Here is a 19948-nt window from a genome sequence, read left to right on the forward strand (position 1 = left end):
TCTTGGTGGTGGTAGGGAAGCTGGGTCATTTGTCCTGTGGAATGCTCAACGTTCTGGATTTGGCTGATTAATTCTTAATGTTATTTTTTAACTTGTACCTCTATTCTTTATAGTTTCCATAAAGTAATATTTAGATCTAGAGGCTTGATTGGCTTCACGTTCAATTGTTAAAGCAAGACTGTATGAGAGGTTGTACTGTACTTCCTATTGTGTCACATCAAGAGGAACTTATTTTCCAGCAGTTCTATTTTTAGTAATGTTAAAATGGATTTGTGGGCTTGGGGTAGTACCAGCCTTTCACTTTATAGTTTGGGATCAATTGATGATCATTGCCTAAATACATTATTTCAGTAGCAATGTAAAAAGGTAATTTCCTCATTCTGTTTTTCCTTTTGTATTTGTTAACTGGAATTTAACTGTTAAATAGAACTTTCATTGACTACATTTTGATAGAAAAGATAATTATTTATCCTTACTTTTTTTCAATTTTTAGCATGGTATATTGGTACCCTTGCAGTTTTTAGTAGTGACCAATTTAAAAAATTATTGTGATGAACTTATATAGATTTTGGGGTATTTTGTGAGTTGCAGTCAACCCTGGAATTTATTTATCTTGATTATTAGTCTTTGACAGATTCTTTACCTTTTGACTACTGTGAACAGACTCATTTTGTACATTTTCCTGATGCAAAATAAAGAATATCATTTCTCCAGGGAGCCCTGGTTTCCTTTACTGGTAAATAGTATTTAATAAGTTCTTGATGGTATAAATGAATCATTAACACTGCAATGATGCTTAGTACATTGACTGGCATATAGAATATATGTTACAGTTATTGTTTTCTTTTATATTCTCATATTAATTAGCTTAGAATTGTGATTCTTTTTTTTTTTTTTTTCTTTTTTCTCTACACCCGCAGCATGCGGAGGTTCCCAGGCCAGGGATCAAATCTGCACCACAGTAATGACAATGGTGGGTCCTTAACCACTAGGCCACCAGGGGACTCTTAGAACCATGATTCTTAGAGTGTGGTTTGTGGATTAGCATTATTAGTGTCACTGGAAAACTTGTTAAAAATATAAATTCTCAGAGTCTACCTTGCCTGTACTGAATCAGAAATTTTAGAGGGAGATATAGAAATTTGTTTTTGCAAGTCTGCAATAATTTTCTTGCATGCTAAAATTTGAGGGCCACTGATCAAGGGTAGGTTCTGAACTGAAGACTAGTAGCCTGATTTGTCTGAAACCTTGTCCTAAAAGGTGTATTTCTCACGTAGTCATTATTTTCATCTGGTGAGAATGGGCAATAGGCAGTTCTACAGCACCTTAGCTCACAGCAGCCTTGTCTATTTTATAATCTTTTCAAATCTTATGTTACTTTATGAAATGTGAAATGAATTAATGAGACAGATGTCAAATATAATAATATATTTATGAAATGAGCATTATATTTACCTATCCTTCTAAGGATATAGAACATACAGATATATATATATTTCAGTTTCATACATTTTTCTGTCCTAAAATAGCTTTGACAACCTTCCCCAGCATGTGTTATATAAGGCACTAGATCCTTCAGAAGCTCTGCAATAAAGAGGTTTTCATTGGTCCAGTAAGTTCGAGAAATATTTTATATCTACTGTGCTTGGCATTAATATTTGCATATCAAAATCTTAGAAATCCTTCAGTAAAGAAACTTTTTCTTTTTTTGCTTTTTAGGGCTGTACCTGTGGCATTTAGAAATTACCAGGCTAGGGGTTGAATTGGAGCAACAGCTGCCAGCCTACACCACAGTCACAGCAGTGCCAGATCCAAGCCGCCTCTATGACCTACACTTCAGCTCATGGCAATGTTGGATCCTTAACCTATTGAGCAGGGCCAGGGGTAGAACCCGCATCCTCATGGATACTTGTCAGGTACTAGTCAGGTTTGTTACTGCTGAGCCACAACGGAAACTCCAAGAAACCTTTTTTTGTTGTTGTTAATTTTAGGGCTGTACCCATGGCATAGGGAGGATCCCAGGCTAGGGTTCAGATTGGAGCTGTAGCCAGTGGCCTATACCACACAACCATGCCAGATCCAAGCCGCATCTGCAACTTATACCACAGCTCACAGAAACACTGGATCCTTAATCCACTGAGCTAGGCCAGGGATCGAACCTGTGTCCTCATGGATACTAGTCAGATTTGTTTCCACTGAGCCATGACGGGAACTCCAAGAAACCTTTTTAATTTAGCTTAAATTACTGTTTATAAAAATTTTTGATTAGGAGATCATTTTGCTAAGAAGTATCTGTTAGCTTCCTGCAGAAAATACTTTGGAAAATGATGCCTTGTAAACATATATGTATTTAATATATTAAAACGTTTTAATATATATATTAAAAACTTATGGACTGTGTGCCACTTAAAAATAGGAAGATTTTTGGGTGAATATATGGTAGCCCTACAGAAAATCTGTTCTACTTTTGGAGTAATGTAGCATCCAGAAGGTATTGATATTCTCTTTGCTAGAGGCAAGTAGATTCTGAATTGAAGACTGGTGGCCTGATTTGTCTGAAGCCTTGTCCTAAAATGTGTATTTCTCATGTAGTCATTATTTTCTGGACCAGTGCAAGGACAAACTAGGTTTTTTCATGTGGAGATGTCAACATTATTAAGGGATTATTTGGCGAGAAATAAAGAAGTTTTCAAGGGTAGTTGTGGACCTTACAGAATTTTGCAATTACCTAGACTCATTTATTTCCAATTTTGGAAAATTTTAAAGTCCTTAAATTGCTTAGCTGAGGCAACTTTATATAATGATGCACTGTAATGAATTACTGAAAGGAAATGTAGAACGGGGAATTTTTTGCTTGCGTAATTTCTTTCTTCCTCCTTTTTTTTTTTTTGCTTTTTATTAGGGCCACACCCTCAGCATATGGAGGTTCCCAGGCAAGGGGTCAAGTCGGAGCCATAGCTGCTGGCCTATGCCACAGCCACAGCAATGCCAGATCTGAGCCATGTCAGCGACCTACACCACAGCTCATGGCAATGTTGGATCCTTAACCCAGTGAGCGAGGCCAAGGATCGAACCCACAACCTCATGGTGCCTAGTCGAATTCATTTCCACTGCACCATGATGGGAACTCCTCTTCCTCCTTTTTTAAACTGTTTAAAAAAATTTCATAGGGAGAGTTCTAGTATGAAATATTTTGGTGAAAATGAACTTAGCATGGACAATACTGGTTGCAGCTAGTTTCAAGATGGAAGTGACAGGAATCAAACATAGGAATGCAACAAAGAAGAGGCTGTAGTGTTCATCCTGACTAATAGGACAAGCTTCTTATGCCTATCTATCATATGGAATTATTCCATAAAATCAGAACTCTAATAATGATTTTTACCATTTTTGTCTCAGGATACGTTTAAAGGGTAATAATACTTGGGGCAGATTGCTATGGTGGCTACTTTTATATCATATTATTGAAGCATAGAGACTAAGAGAGTGACATAGAATGTAAACTACATAGAAGCTGGGAATTACACTAGCAGATGTAATGGGTCATTATAATAGGTAGAAAAAATATCAGTAAATGGGCAATTTGCAGCACATGCTTTTGATACATGTATGAGATAAGATGACCTTGCAGGTCAATGTGAAGCAATTCATAAACAGTTTTTAAGGTAAATTTGTATCTCTAATGGAACCTACTAAAACCAAGGAATAATCTTAGTTTAGTAGACGGCTTGTAAATGCTGTTCAATGAGATAAAATATGTGAAAATGTTTTATACTATAAAATATTAAATTTCAAATCATTATGTATTACATTTATGGCCTGTGTTTTTAATTTCCTGCTTATTTTTTAAGTTTCTCACATCATTTCTATGTGAAAATTTGTCATTATAAAACATAAACAAGGAGTTCCCATCGTGGCTCAGTGGTTAACGAATCTGACTAGGAACCATGAGGTTGCGGGTTCACTCCCTGGCCTTGCTCAGTGGCTTAAGGATCCGGCGTTGCTGTGAGCTGTTGCAGACGCAGCTTGGATCCCGCATTGATGTGGCTCTGGCCTAGACCAGCGGCTACAGCTCTGATTAGACCCCTAGCCTGGGAACCTCCATATGCCCTGGGAGCGGCCCAAGAAATGGCAAAAAGGCAAAAAAACAAAAACAAAAACAAAACAACAAAAACCAAAAACATAAACAAATAAAGCTAATGTCACTATATAGTTATTCCACAAAAGGTATTCTAGCATCCATAAAGAAGAAATATTCCCTTACATGATAAAATACTTATAGAAAAATTTAATCCAAACTACCACAGTACCATCTCCTCAAAAAAAACCTTATTTTAAACAAGTTTTTTTTTAAATTGTCTTAGAAAAAAGGAATATGAATTTTCTCTCAACTTGGGACATTGTATTATAGGAGAGCCACTGGAATGTGGGATGGAAATCCTGTGAAATTGGATTGTGATGATCATTATACAACTACAGATGTGATAAATTCATTGAGTAATAAAAAGAAAAAGGAATAATAGCATCTTATGATTTGTAGCACAGTTACAAAGAAAAGGTCAAAATCTGTAAGTGATGGAAAGAAAAATGCAATCATTTTTATTTAATATCAACATTATATTGGGCCTTTTTTTCTTTCTTGTTAATAATTGTTCCAGTTAATGAGTGTTTAATTAAAGGATAGCTTTGAGAAATGACCAACGCATTCTATTTTATGTTTTGGTCAAAGCAGGTTAATGGTTATTTATATGAAATGATTATGTACTTACCCAAGCTGACTTTTAATGGTACTCTAGGGCAATATCACAATCTCATAAAAATGTGGGTAGCTTTATCTCTTTCAGGAATTTCAGTCATTCTTTTGTCCTGTAAGAAAAAAAAAATTGTTAGTAATCCATAAAGAAAATGATTCATTAAGTGCAGAAATCTTTGGTAAATTCATATTCATCACATTTTTATTATTTCTAAGAATTCCAGGAACCACCCAACCTAGTTTTAGCTTTTGCTTTGTAGCAAATGAAAATCTTTCAAGAGCATATGGATCTTATCACATATAAAAAGTAAACAGATAGTTCCCTTTGGATATGTGCATTCCGTAGACATCTAATACTCAGTTATATCTTACTGTGTAGAAACTCTATAGAGGCTCCAAAGGAGATAGAAAAAACACTTGGCCTCCATGTATGGAGGAGAAACTTCCCTTGGTAAAATACTCAGAAAATTATTCTGAGAAAATTTGTTCCTGCATGAATGCTGTGAACAAAGATTAATTATCAACTATGTGCTCAGCTTTTGTTTTAGAAACTGGGAAATCATCAGTGAACAAAACAGAAATCCTGATCGTAATGGAGCACGTTCTAGTAGAGGAGAAAAACAATCTAAAAACCAGGATAAGTGAAGTGAATAATATGTTGGTTGGTAACAAGTGCCATGGAGAAATATAAAATGTGGAAGAGGGGTATAGGGAGTGTTAGGGCATTACAATTTCAAGTAGGATGCCAGCAAAGGTTTAAAAGAGATGTTGCTTGAATGAAGACCTAACAGAGATGAGGGGATTCTATGTTATATCTATTCCAGGCAAAAGAATAACAAACATGTACTTAAGACCCTTACCTGGGAGCATGCCCAGCATGTTTTGAGGAGCAACAAGAAACCAAGGTGGGGCTAAAGAGGAATCGAGTGGACTAAAGCAGACTGTTAAAATAATCCAGACAAGTGATAATAGTGGTTCACAGTACTTGTGGTAGCAGTGGAGGTGTTGAGAAGTCAGGATTGGTGTCACTTTGGATGCAGGTTATGACAGAGAAAGGAATCAGAATTTTTTATTCTTATTTTTTATTTTATTGAAGTGTAATTGATTTATAATGTGTTACTTTCTGCTGTACAGCAAAGTGATTCAGATATACATACACATTCTTTTTCATATTCTTTTCCATTATGGTTTATCACAATCAGGAGTTTTGATTTGCTAAGTGTAAGGGTAGAATTTACATTAACTGAGATAGGGAATACTGCAGGAGGAGCCTAGTTTGGGGAGAAAGATTAGAGCTATGTTTTGGACATGTTTGAGATACCTATTAATCATCTAAGTGGAGAAGTCAAGCACGCAGTTGAATGTGGCATTTTGTGGCATTTGGGGGAGAGAATTGTTGGGAAAAATAAGTATGAGCAAGTATGTGATATGTTGAGGAATTGTGCTAAGAATTAATAGTAGGTGAAAAATCAGTAAAGGAAAGGCTTCAGGAGAAAAGGTAAAGTTTAAGCTGGGCCTTTGATTAACAAAAAGGAAAGAGAAGAGGATTCTAGTTAAAGAAAATGTCCTAACATCTTAGAATATCATGTAGAAATAAATCTGAATGCTTTATATCACTTTAGGTTTTTTTTTTCTCTTTTCACTTGAAACTTTTATAGTGAATTGTATAGTATTACAGAACAATAAGCACACAGAAAATGTTTGTTGACTCATAAATGATAGTAATATTTTTCAAAGTTCATTAACCAGCATTTAATCACTGAAAACTTATGGTTTTTAAAAACTGTAGATGTTTTTATTATGCTAAAATATGCATGACATAAGCCTTACCTTTTCAGTGATTTTTAATTGTACATTTCAGTGGCACTAGGTACATTACAAAGCTTAGTTTTATGTATAAAATACTCTCTCTTTTCAAAAAATCAACATTGTTCCCTCTGAGCAAAAAGAATTTGAGCTGATTGGGCTTTACTTCTAAGAACATTGAGCACTCTGCAAGATAATCCTAAATGATTATCACTTTTGTTTTCAAAGATTAAGAGAACCCCCCAAAATCAAAATTAATGCCTTACTGCTCAAACATATTTTTTTTTTCTTTTCTTGAAAACGGAATTTCCATTTAAGCCACTGTCATTTGTAGTTGTTTGGGTCACTATTTAAGAATATGTCTTATTTACCTTTAGTTACTGTACCTCACACAGAAACCAAATACTCAAACTTGCGATACATACCTGGAGCCTAAGGAGTTTTCAGAAATGAACTAAGCATTCCTTGTTTCATAGTTACTTTGCCTACTTGCTTCTTAGATTCTTCTCAAAGTATATTCTTTATTTTTAGTTTGAGTTTTGTAAATCATATTTTATAATTAATTTTGGATTTTACAAATTTCATGAAAGTGTGTGAAATGTCTATCTTATGTAAGTTATAAGCCTAGGAAATTGCCTGTCTGTTGATTACACTATCTCTTTCTTTAGGGAACAAAGAAGGAAGAGATTGAAGGTGAAGTGGAAGTGTCTGGTTTAATTCAACCTGCAGAAGTGTTTGCTCCCAAAAGCCTGGTGCTGGTATCCAGATTAGATTATCCAGAAATTTTCAGGGTAAAGAACTCATAGTTGTCATTATTGATTTGTATTATTATATAAATCTGTTTTGAGTGAACCATAGTAACAAGTTCTTTGTATCTTAAATATCTTTAAAGTGATTAGGAATTCATCATTAAAACACAGTTAGTGTGAACAGAAGAGATTATTTCATGTTGGATGAAATAAATACCTGAGTAAATTAACATGAGTATTTAAATGTCTAAGGATATAGTGTTTATTTTAAAATAAGTTTCGTGTTTACTGACTACAACATTTAGGAATCCTGAAAAAATCATTTGATTCCTTGTAGTAGTTTTAAAATGCAGTAGTAATGTAACAACTGTGTGGGGTTTGGGGTTTTTGTTTTTGTTTTTTGTTTTGCTTTTTAGGGCCGCACTTGTGGCACATGGAAGTTCCCAGGCTAAGGGTCTAATCAGAGCTGTAGCTGCTGGTCTGTGCCACAGCAACACAGGATCCAAGCCATGTCTGTGACCTACATACTCCACAGTTCACGGCAATGCTGGATCCTTAGCCCCTTGAGTGAGGCCGGGGATTGAATCCTGAATGTTCATAGATACTAGTCGGGTTCATTACCGCCAAGCCACAATGGGAACTCCTGTTTTGTTTTGTTTTTTAATGGCCTCATCCTCAGCATATGGAAGTTCTTAGGCTAGGGATTGAATCTAAGCCACAGAAGCTGTGACAACGCCAGATCCTTTAGCCCACTGCACTGGGCCTGGGATTGAACCCACACCTCTGCAGCAACCCAAACTGCTGCAGTCAGATTCTTAAGCCACGGTGCCACAGTGGGAACTCCCAACTTTGTGTGTTTTTATTCATCTTCTTCTGAGGAGTCCAGGTTCAAGCGAATAGGATTGATATTTGTGATTTTTAAATAGTTCTGATCATACTACTATCATCATAGCTTTAAAATATTGCTTACTTTCAGATATATTATTTTTTTAGATACTTAGAATTTTCAAATGTAGAAAAAATTTAGTTATAAATAAGTATAAGCTTTGAAAGAAGAGGGCTTATTTTTCTAATTTCAGTTGCTATCTTTAGTGATAGTAATGCTGACCATTGCCCAAGATCACAGATCTTCTTTGGAAAGTATAAACTATACATTAAAATTTTTTAGGGACCTGGGAAGTCAATACATAATTACTGGAGAACTTTTCCTTATTGTTGAGATTATATGTATTCTTAATGTCAGTATTTCAGTCATAGGTAACTCCTAACAAATGCTAATTTTTCAGTTACAAGTTTTAATAAGCTGAAATATTCATAATTCCATTTTATCTTGCATTTTACCACCTACCTTCTTCTGAGCTTAAATGTTAATCATATCTTGTGTCTATTTTGCTATTCTTTGTAATAATTCACGTTAAGTTAAATTTTTATGTAGAATAAATGTTCTGAAATAAGAAAATAAGATAAAGTTTCTAAATTTTTATCTTGAAATTTCAAGTTTTGCAAAGTAAGTTGAGATAGAAACAGTTTTAAGGCCTACAGATTTGCTAAAGTGGTTATCTGAACACAAACACCTGTTTTACAAATTAGGATTTCTGCTTTTTATAAACTCATCTCAAAAGCTCATTTAAAGCTTCTGGTTCTGGAGGAAAATTTAATAAACTTAATAACATTTGCTACGTAAATCTTACTTTGTGGTCACTGTTGAATATACTTTACTAGGTTCAAAGAGAAATGTTCCTGGGAGCACATGTCACAAGAATTTATTTTTAGTGCTCATTTTTTCCATGAAATAACTACATGCATCTTCTCTATGCAGGCTTGCCTGGGTTTGATCTACACTGTATATGTGGACAGTTTGAATGTCTCCTTAGAAAGTCTCATTGCAAACCTCTGTGCTTGCCTTGTCCCAGCGGCTGGAGGGTCTCAGGTAAATAGAATTAAAGGGGAAGTGAAGAGAGCCTGCTTCTCTTCTCTTCTCCTCCACTTAATTTAATGTATAAAGAAAAAGAAAGAATTCTTTAAATATTTTCATTTTAAAGAGGATCTTAGTTTAGTTAAGTACTGTCCCTATGGTCTGCCTTCTAGAGACCCAAGATTCCATTCTTTTCTTAGGTCATGGGGTTAATTTTAACACAGGGTTCACCTTTCACATAGCATAATTAGAAGTCACATTTTCTGTAACTTGAGCTCTAGCTGACATTTTCTTGGAAATACACTTAAAGTTGAACTTTAAAATGTCTTCTTTCTACCTTTCTTATTCCTCTGTATGATTATGCCTCACTTTATTAAGTTTTTTTATTGATAAAAATTAGGAGTTAACACAAAAAATCTGCAGCATAATTATCTGTAACATTGCAGTTACTTCTGGATAGATTAATTCGTTTTTTCATTTCGTTGGATAACAGCAGTTATACATGGTCCTAAAACCATTTTATGTGTTGTAGTCATCTTCACTAGAATAGCTTGTATTTAAGCTTTGAAAGAAGAGGGCTCAGTTTTCTACCTTTAGTAATAATAATGTTTCCCATTGTCCAGGATCACAGATCTTCTTTGGAAAGTGTAACTTAAACCTTAAAATTTCCAAAGGATTTTGTTGTAGATTGAGCCCATGAAGACATTAAACTCTTACTGAAATAAAACTTTCTCAGAGTGGTTTGTTTTTCATCTTTTGCATGTCTTTAAATTTTTATATTTGTCTCTGAAATATTTATATTTGCCTAGAAAAATAAGAACCTCAGTTGCTATGATGTAATGTTATGAACTTTTTTTTTTTTTTTTGGCCATGTCTGTGGCATGTGGAAGTTCCCAGGCCGTGGATCAAACCCATGCCATAGCAGCAGCCCAAGCCTCTGCAGTGACAGTGCCAGATTCTTAACCCACTGCACCACAAGGGAACTCCTACTTTCAAAAAAAAAAAAAAAAAAAAGAATTCTTAAGTCCTAAAATTGACTAATTGATCACTTATTTTGCTTATTCTTATTTGATGTTGAAGAAAAGGATAGCCCTCTAAAAACTACATTTTTTAATCCTCAGTCTGATAGAGATATTACTTATAGCAAAATTGACATCTTTATTTCTTGCCCTTTGTCTTTTAACTGTCATCTACTGTCTTTCTTAGTGTCTTTTGGTTATTCTTAGGTTTTTTTTTTTCCCTCCTGCACTCTCCTTCATTCTCCTGTTTCTGCTCCAAGAGCAGAATATGAAATGTGGGTTTGGCCACAGTTGGACCTAAACTTTAAAGCAGCTAAGTTGTTTTAGGAGCCTTTATTATGATGGCATTTTTGTTGGCATGATTTTATTTTACTTATTTATTTTTTCATTTTAAGTAGTTTTTATTATGTCGACTAGAAATTTTAAGATTACTTGTGTAGTTCATATTACTATATTTCTTCTATTTTTCCAGTTGTATTGACATTTAACTGGCATATAAATGTTGGTCTTAAAGTACTATTTATTATTTTTTTAGTTAAATATTATTATCAGTGATTTATATTTCATGATTATTAAATTTTCACCTTTCAACTATTGAATTTTTTCTTTTCTCCTTTTTTGGGCCGTGCCTGTGGCGTATGGAAATTCCTGGGCTAGGGGTGGAATTGGAATTGCAGCTGCCGGCCTACACCACAACCACAGCAACACAGGATCTGAGCCGAGCCGTGTCTGTGACCTACACCACAGCTCACAGTAACACTGGATCCTTAACCCACTGAGCAAGGCCAGGGGTCGAACCCACATCATCATGGATACTAGTTAGATTCGTTTCTGCTGATCCACAAGGGGAACTCCCTGAGTTTTCTTATACCATGTTCACTTGAGCACAGAGTAGCTTGAGTGTTTTCGGCTGCATTATTGTCCTTTGCATCTAGTAACTGGATCGATCTTGTATGGTTATCATCTGCTCTAAATTTGAATTTCAAAGAAATTTTTTTATCTTAAGAAAATATCTGAGAAGAAATTAATTGCATGGGTGTGTGTGTGTTTTTCCTCCATTCTGCAGAAACTGTTTTCCTTGGGCGCAGGAGATAGACAGCTGATCCAGACTCCCCTGCATGATAGTCTTCCTGTCACAGGCACTAGTGTGGCTCTGCTGTTCCAGCAGTTAGGTATGTCTTGTTCTCCCATTTTCAGTGTTCTTATAGAAGCCTCTGAAAGAAAGATTTATTTTAAGCTCACATCATCTGACATGAATCAGGAAAATAAAAAGCAAACCATTAAATACTGAATATAAAAGATAAAATTTTATGGGTTCTAATCTTAACTAGTGTACTGCTGGGCAGCCAAAAAAGGGGGAACAAATGAGTATGTCTCAGACCAGGGCTGCTAGAAATTCCTGCTTAACTTTACCTGTGTGTGAGCATCCCAGTCTCTTTGATTCAGTCTTTGTCATAGTCATCTGTATTTTTGTTTTTATTTCTATTGCCTTGGGAGACTGGACTTATCTTTTTAAAGGTATTCTAAACAAATTATCAGAATAGAACATCATTTTACAACCTTCAGTGAATGAAGACCTTAGCATCAAAAACTGTTATCATAGGAAGAAAAACTAGCAGATATTATGTGCCTAGCCTTGCCAAACACTACCTACATTTTGGCCAGAGAAATTAATCTAATTCTGATTACAGAAAATACAGCAACGGGGAACACACTGCACCAAGAGACTGCAGTTGTCAAAATCTGAGCTCTTGGAACTTGCTGGTCAAATGTCCCACATTCTTTAACAAATAAATTACAAGGAAAGAAAAGAAATGGAGGAGGAACCTCTAGATTAAAAGAGATTTGAAACACATCCTATTTTTAATAGAGTGAGATTGAACTGTAGTGCACATTTGGGTAATAAAATTGCCTAGAGGAAAAATTAGGAAAATGATTAATAGAATAAAGTCAGGATAATGTTTACTTATGGCAGTGGAGAGGTGGTTGTGTTTGGAAGGGTCTTCTAGGGTTGCTGGCAAAGTTCTCTTTCTCGACTGAGGTGGTGTTTGTAAGATAATTCATTAAACTATACATTTGATTTGTATAGATATTTGTGCTCTATCTTATAAAATATTTAGAAAATTTGTACAGGCATTTAACTCTTCATTTATATACCTTCTCTTTTTTTTTTGTCTTTTTGCCATTTCTTGGGCCGCTCCCACAGCATATGGAGGTTCCCAGGCTAGGGGTCTAATCAGAGCTGTAGCCACCAGCCTACATCAGAGCCACAGCAACACGGGATCCGAGCCACATCTACAACCTGCACCACAGCTCATGGCAACACCGGATCCTTAACCCACTGAGCAAGGGCAGGGATTGAACCCGCAACCTCATGGTTCCTAGTCAGATTCGTTAACCACTGCGCCATGACGGGAACTCCCAACCTTCTCTTTTTTTTAAGTGCAATGCTTGTCAGTTCTTTTGTGGCACAGTGGGTTAAGGACCCGGGTTTGTCACTGCAGTGGCTTAGGTTGCTGCTGTGTTGCGGGTTCGATCTCTGTCCCGAGAACTTCCACATGCCGGGGCATGGCCAAAAAGTGAACAAAGAAGGACAGTGCTTGAACAAATTAGAGCTTTTATTCTCAGATAGCAAAAGTCTAGAGTTGGCAGTACAGGACTGATATACTGATTCCCAGATGTCTTCAGAGGTAGTATGGAACTCCTACTCAGTGCCTTTTCCTTTTTTATTAATAGAGAGTTTTCCCCTTACCGAACAGAGAGCTTCAAAAACTGCCTTGTCTTTTATTCTTTTTATCCTCTATATTTGGCATAGTGCCTTGGGCACAGAAGGCATCAATGTTTGTTGAATAAATTGATACAGTAGCCATGAAGAAAATGGTAATCATACTTCCTAGGAAAGTTATGGTTGAAGCATGCCAGAACACATGATGATTAGCCATTTGAATGTCAGATTTCATTATTTTACTCTCTAGAACTTTGAGCTTAATTATCTTTTGCTTACATACTCAAAACTTACTTTTTCAGGGGAAGAATAAGGAAAAGATAAGAAAGGAGAGGAGAAAGAAAGATGCCTCTAAAACAGCATTGTATGCAGAGTTATAGTTCCCAGAGCATGTGGTGCTGATAATTCTGTCTAAAGGCATGCTCTTATCACCAGTCGTTTTGGTTGGACTGTTGTTGAAGGCCAACATTAGACTGTTATCAGAGTTCACTACCTGGGTTGAGGATGGGCTAGTGGTGGTGGATTTTACAAAGCATAGACAGGAAACAGATTAGGCTATAAGATTCTTTTGTAGCCTTGACTTGTTTTCCTGTGAAAGGTCTAAATGTAGTGATAGCATTTCCTTGGTTCTTCTCTCCAGGGATTGTTAGGATAACGAATTTGTTTTGCGCAGTTTCAGAGGTCTCTGTGTTTGCCTGAAATATGTGGATTGTCTGCCATCACTTACCTCATCCCTTATAATTTTCTATTAACCACCTTCGTTTCCAACTTAACATCTGTTTTATTTGTTTGTATCTTCTCGTAGTCTGTGCGAATTGTTTTTTGTTTACCTGAACATTTGTGTATAAGTATAGATAACTATAATTTTTTATGTTAGTAAGATTGTATTCACAGGAACTGATTTTTACAAGCCCTCTGATTTTAATCTAATCAATAGCTGCTTAATTCAGGTACCCCTCCTTGACCCAAATAATTTTATGAAATTCTCATGGCATCTTTTGTCATATATGTTCACCTATAATTTGGTTTATAACTGCAAACACACTAGGGTTTTGGTTTTAGGTTTTTTTTTTTTTGTCTTTTTGCCATTTTCTTGGACCGCTCCCGCGGCATATGGAGGTTCCCAGGCTAGGGGTCGAATCGGAGCTCTAGCTGCTGCGTCTGCGACGTATACCACAGCTCGTGGCAATGCCGGATCGTTAACCCACTGAGCAAGGCCAGGGATCGAACCCGCAACCTCATGGTTCCTAGTCGGATTCATTAACCATTGCCATGACGGGAACTCCCACACTAGGGTTTTTTGTTTAATTGGTTTTTTTTTTTTTGTGTCTGCACCTGCAGCATATGGAAGTTTCCAGGCTAGGGATAGAATCTGAGCTGTAGCTGTGACCTATGGCACAGCTGCAGCAATGCTAGATCCTTATACCCATTGTGCCACAGAGAGAACTCCCAAACACACTAGTTTTAGAATATTTGTTCTCCAATTTTTATATATGCTATTTATTAGATATTTTTAGTCAGAGACTAAAATGATCTTGGGCCTTTCACTGTCATCATTCTGTTTCCATAGTAAAACGACATTGGTTATATATCATCTGTATTTATTGAGACATTATTGACCTAAAACATATATTTTTAAGTTTACAATATGATCTGATGGCTTATATGTATTGCAGATTGATTACCACAATAAGATTAGTTAACATCTCCATCCCCTAACATAACAATCACGTGTGTGTGATGTGCTGATATCATTTAACAGCTACTCTTTTCATAATTTCCAACTGTATAATACAGCGTTGTTAATTATATTCAACATGCCACAATCAGATCCCCAGAATTTATTCATCTTGGAATTTGTACTATTTGACAGTATCATTCAACTTCCCCACTCCTTAGCCCCTGGCAAGCACCATTCTACTCTTATTTCTATGAGTTCAGCTTTTTTAGATTTCATATACAAGTGAGAATGTATTTATCTTTCTCTATCTGACTTGTCTCAGCATAGTACCTTCACGATCTATCAATGTTGTCATTAAAGACAGGGTTTACTTTTTTTTTATGGTTGAATAATATCTCCATTGTATTATATGTACATTTTCTTTTTCCATTCATCCATTGCTGGACATTTAGGTTGTTTCCATGTCTTGGCTGTTGTGAATAATGCTGTAGTGAATGCGTAAGTATAGATACCTCTTTGAGATAGTGATTTCATTTCCTTTATGTACATAACCAGAAGTGAGGTTGCTGGATCATATGGTAGTTCTATTTTTAATTTTTTGAGGAGCCTTCATATTGTTTTCCCTAGTGGTTGCCCCAGTTTACATTTCCACCAACAGTGTCAGAGGATTCCCTTTTCTCTTTTGATAAGACTTATTCTAGCTGTTGTAAAATATTTCATTGTGGTTTTGATTTATGAAAAATGATTATTAGTAAAGTTGAGCATCTTTTCATGTGCATATTGTCATTTGAGGGTTTTCATTGGAAAAATGTTTATCAAAGTCCCTTGTCCATTTTTTAAATCTTTTTTTCTTTTTGTTATTGAGTTGTATGAGTTCCTGATTGTTTTAGATATTACTATCTTATCAGATAGATGGTTTGCATGTATTTTCTCCTATTCTGTAGATTGCCCTTTTCATTTTGCTCATTGCTTCTTTTGCTGTTCAGAAACTTTTTAGTTGATGTAGTCCTACTTGTTTATTTTTTATTTTGCTCCTGGGCTTTGGTGTCATATACCAAAAAATCATTGCTAAAACTAAGGTCAAGTAGCTTTTCCCCTGTTTACTTACACTAGTTTTATAGTTTTTATTCGTCCATTTACATATTTAATTCATTTCATGTTTTGTGTGTGTGAGTGGTGCGAGATAGAGGTCCAGTTTCATTCTTTTGCATATGAATATCCAGTTTTTCCAGTGCCATTTATTGAAGAGACTATCCTTTCCCAATTGAATGTTTTTGGCTTCTTTGTCAAATATTAGTTGATTTTATATATGTGAGTTTCCTTCTATACTTTCAATTCTATACCATTGATCTGTGTGTCTCTTTTCATGCCATTACTATGCTGTTTGGATTATTGTAGCTTTGTAATATAGTTTAAAACCAGAAATCGTGATGCCTCCAGCTCTGTTCTTCTTCCTTAGGACTGTTTTGGCTATCCAGCAACTTTAATGATTCCATATAAATTTTGAGATTGATGTTTATTCTATGTCTCTGGAAAATATCATTAGAATTTTGCTTGCATTGACTCTATGGGAAGTTTGAGGTAATATGGGTATTTTGGCAATGTTAATTCTTTTGGTCTATGAACACAGGATATACTTCCATTTATTTCATTTTCAGTTTCTTTAATAATTGATGAATCTCATAATTTTCAACATACAGATCTTTTACCTCCATGGTTAAATTTTTTCCTAAGTATTTTATTGGTTTTGATGCTATTGTAAATAGGATTCTTTTATTTCTTTTTCAGGTAGTTCATCATTAGTATATAGAAATGCAGCTGTTTTTTGTATGTTGATTTTAGTTCTGTCAGCTTTTAGGTAGTGTCTTAAGGATTTTTTGTGTATAACATTATATCATCTTAAAACAGAGACAGTTTTACTTCTTTCATTTAGAATTGGATACATTCTATTTCTTTTTCTTGCCTAATTGGTCTGGGTAGAACTCCAGTACTATGTTGGAAAGAAGGAGACACCTTGCCTTGATCCTGATCTTAGTGGGAAAGCTTTCACACTTCACTGTTAAATAACATGTTAGCTGTGGGCTTGCCAGATATTGCATTTATTATGTTGGACTTGGGTTTTTTTTTTTTTTTTTTTGTACCCAATTTGTTGAGCGTTTTTATCATGAAAGGATGTTAATTATGTCAAATATTCTTTCTGCTTCCATTGAGATTTCCATAGGAATTCTTTTAAATCTTTAATTCTATTAGCATGGTATATTACATTGATTGATTTGTATATGTTGAACCTTCCTTGCATCCTGAGAATAAATCCCACTTGATCATTGTGTATGAACCTTTAATGTGCTGTTGAATTCATTTTACTGGTGTTTTATAGAATTTCCAGTATTCATCAGTAATATTGGCATACAGTTTTCTTTTCTTGTGGTGTCCTTATCTGACTTTATTATTTAAGTAATTCTGGCCTTAATAAATGTTCCTTCCTCTTTTAAATTTTTTTGTAAGAGTTTGAGAAGAATTGGTATTAATTCTTCTTTAAATGTTTGGTAGAATTCACCTGCAAAACTGTCTGGTCCAGGATTTTGTTTTGTTGGTAGGTTTTGATTACTGTTTCAGTTTCCTCACTCATTATTGGTATGATCAGAATTTCTGTTTCTTCATGATTTTATCTTGGTGTAAACTTTTTTATATGCGTACTTTCTTTTTGTTCACCCATATTTAACTTTAGCCAGCTTTTCATTAACTAGTATTGATTCATTGTTTCTGTGTTGATTATCTCCAATACTAAATACAGAATTTTTTTTTTCCCCGGCCACACCCTAGCATATGGAGGTTCCCAGGCGAGGGATCTAATCAGGGCTACAGTTCCCGGCCTATGCCACAGCCACAGCAATGCCAGATCCGACCCGTGTCTGCAACCTACACCACAGCTCACTGCAACACTGGATCCTTGACCACTGAGCAAGACCAGGGATCGAACCCATGATCATGGTTCCTAGTAGGATTCATTTCTGCTGCACCATGATGGGAATTCCAAAATAACAGATTTTTTAAAAAATATATTAAAATGGCTAAAGTTTTTTCTTCAGTTTAACTTACAAACATTATTTTTGCGTTTTACATAAATATCTTTAAAATGTTGATTGTAGCCATAACTCGCTGTTCAGAAAGTTATTTCTGTTTTTAAATATTTTAGTGGAAATCATTTGGCATTCTCTCTTTTGTCTTTCTTTGGAGAAACTTCTCTCTGTAATGTTATATAATTATTCTTAAAGTGACATTAACTTTTAAAAGGTAACAAAAATATTTTATGTTCCTTAAATAGAAGAAAGATGGCAGAGGAATAATAAAGGCTGAGGTTGTACAAAATTATTCTCTTTAAAGGTAATAGCTTTTATAAGAGTATGTTGATTGGTAAATTTATGAACCACCTGTTTAATGCATAAGTTGTAGAATGATTTTTTGTTCTTTTTCCTTAAATGTGCAAAATCTAGTGTCTTGGATCATATTTCTATTTTCATTTAGTGTCCCTAGCTTATTCTTATAGTGTTATTACTTTCTTTATTCTTATTTTTCAATTATAGTGGCAAAAAAATGAAGTAGCCATTTTCTTTCTTAAATGTATGTGGTTTAAAGGGTATTTGGAGAATATATGTGCATGAGTTTAGACCATTACTATTAATGGCATAATGCTCTACATAGAAAAAATGAAAATAAGAAATTTAGTGTTTTACTGTAGCTATATTTATGACATCATTTTTTGAGAGTCTGATTGTCAGCTCTTTGTCTTGGGGATTTGAAGCAAATTAAATCTTCTCACTAATCTGTTGTAGAGGACTTTTCTGAAGAAACTTCTTACCATGTTTACTTTATTCCAGAGCCCTAAGGATTTCTAGGGAGGACATTTCAACTTAATTTGTTGTAATAAATGGTACAGAGAACAAAGTTTCTGTAATGCCTAAATGCAGGAGTATATTTTTCTCATTAAATGTTTACAAAACCATTACCATGTGCCAGATCCTGTGCTAGGGATATAAAGATGAAAAAATCTTCAGCCCTATCCCAGATAATTAATATCTTTAGCCTATTGGAGAAACAGATAGTCTTAAAAGTATAGTAGAATATAATTAGTGCAGTACTAGAGATACCACAAGCTAGCTCCTGATAGCTAGAAAAGTGGAAGAAGGACATTCCAGGCAGAAAAATGTAAGCAATGGCATGGAGTCATGACATGCCTTCATGAAATAGCAATATGTTTGATGAAGCTTGAGTGAGCATTCAGAAGTCAGAATGTTTTCAGGCAATTGATTGCTTTCTTTTCAAAATGAAACGTTAAACATTTATGCTAGTTTTATAAAGAAACCATTTTTTAAATACCAAAGACTGACAGTCATTGACCAATGGAGTACTTGTTGACTAGTGTACTACTTTTGCTAGAATTACACATAAATAAAGTATGTGCTTCCTACATAGTATCATTTAAAGACAGTTCAGAAGTATCCAGTTCAAAACCAGATTCTCCAGGAGTTCTCATCATGGCTTAGCAGAAACGAATCTGGCTAGCATCCATGAGGACGCAGGTTTGATCCCTGGCCTTGCTCAGTGGGTTAAGGATTCAGCATTGCCGTGAGCTGTGGTGTAGGTCGCAGACGTGGCTCAGATCTTGCATTGCTGTGGCTGTGGTATAGGCCGGCAGCTACAGCTCTGATTTGATCCCCTAGCCTGAGAACCTCCATATCCCATGGGTGTGGCCTTAAAAAGACAAAAAACAAACAACTTCTTCTCCATTTTCCCTTTATGGTGTTATTGCTACCACTAAATAGCTACCTCTGTCTGTGAATTGAGTGACTCTTTAATGAACACAGGTGCTCTGAGGCAAGATAGATGTTAACTGTTATTCCTCATTGTCCCAAAATTCTCTTGTCTAAAACTTCAGTTTGCTCTTCAAAGACTTAAGAGATTCATATTCTTATAAAATGTGGTTATTACAACAATTTGCCCACTTAAAAGCTGAGACCTTGTGTTCAATTTGTGCAACATAAAGTGTTATTCAGAGAGGGAGAGGACTGAGGATTCTGGAGAAATGTTCTTGGTGTTTTTCTTTTTTTCAAAACAGGAAACAAATATGTTCATTAATGTTTGATGCTAGGAATTTTAGAACTTTAACCCCTAAGGAAAAGTTAGGATCAGGAAGTAATTTTTCAGAATGTTTTATTATTTAAATAATCAACAGGATGTGTATGTATCATTGTAGTGAAATCAGTAGGAATTATCACTGGAATGTTTTGTTTTTCATATTG

The 19948-nt window shown here is 35.1% G+C and overlaps 1 protein-coding gene across 11 annotated transcripts in view; it reads left to right on the forward strand.

The window, feature by feature from the left end:
* SBF2 (SET binding factor 2) overlaps window positions 1-19948 on the forward strand; it is a 451285-nt gene that overhangs the window by 227033 nt on the left and 204304 nt on the right. For all 11 annotated transcript variants that reach the window (XR_014837296.1, XR_014837295.1, XR_014837298.1 and 8 more), the window contains 3 exons: window positions 7228-7350; window positions 9128-9238; window positions 11309-11414. Coding sequence is in view for 5 of the 11 variants with exons in the window: in XM_005661131.4 (XP_005661188.2) it covers window positions 7228-7350; window positions 9128-9238; window positions 11309-11414 (340 nt within the window). In the remaining 6 variants the exon portion in view is untranslated. The remainder of the gene's footprint in view (window positions 1-7227; window positions 7351-9127; window positions 9239-11308; window positions 11415-19948) is intronic.

Source organism: Sus scrofa, chromosome 2, assembly GCF_054392235.1.
Source record: "Sus scrofa isolate SSC_HxYL_T2T_F1_AM1 chromosome 2, Sscrofa_HxYL_maternal_Yorkshire_Landrace_v2.0, whole genome shotgun sequence".
NCBI classification, from domain to species: Eukaryota; Metazoa; Chordata; class Mammalia; order Artiodactyla; family Suidae; genus Sus; species Sus scrofa.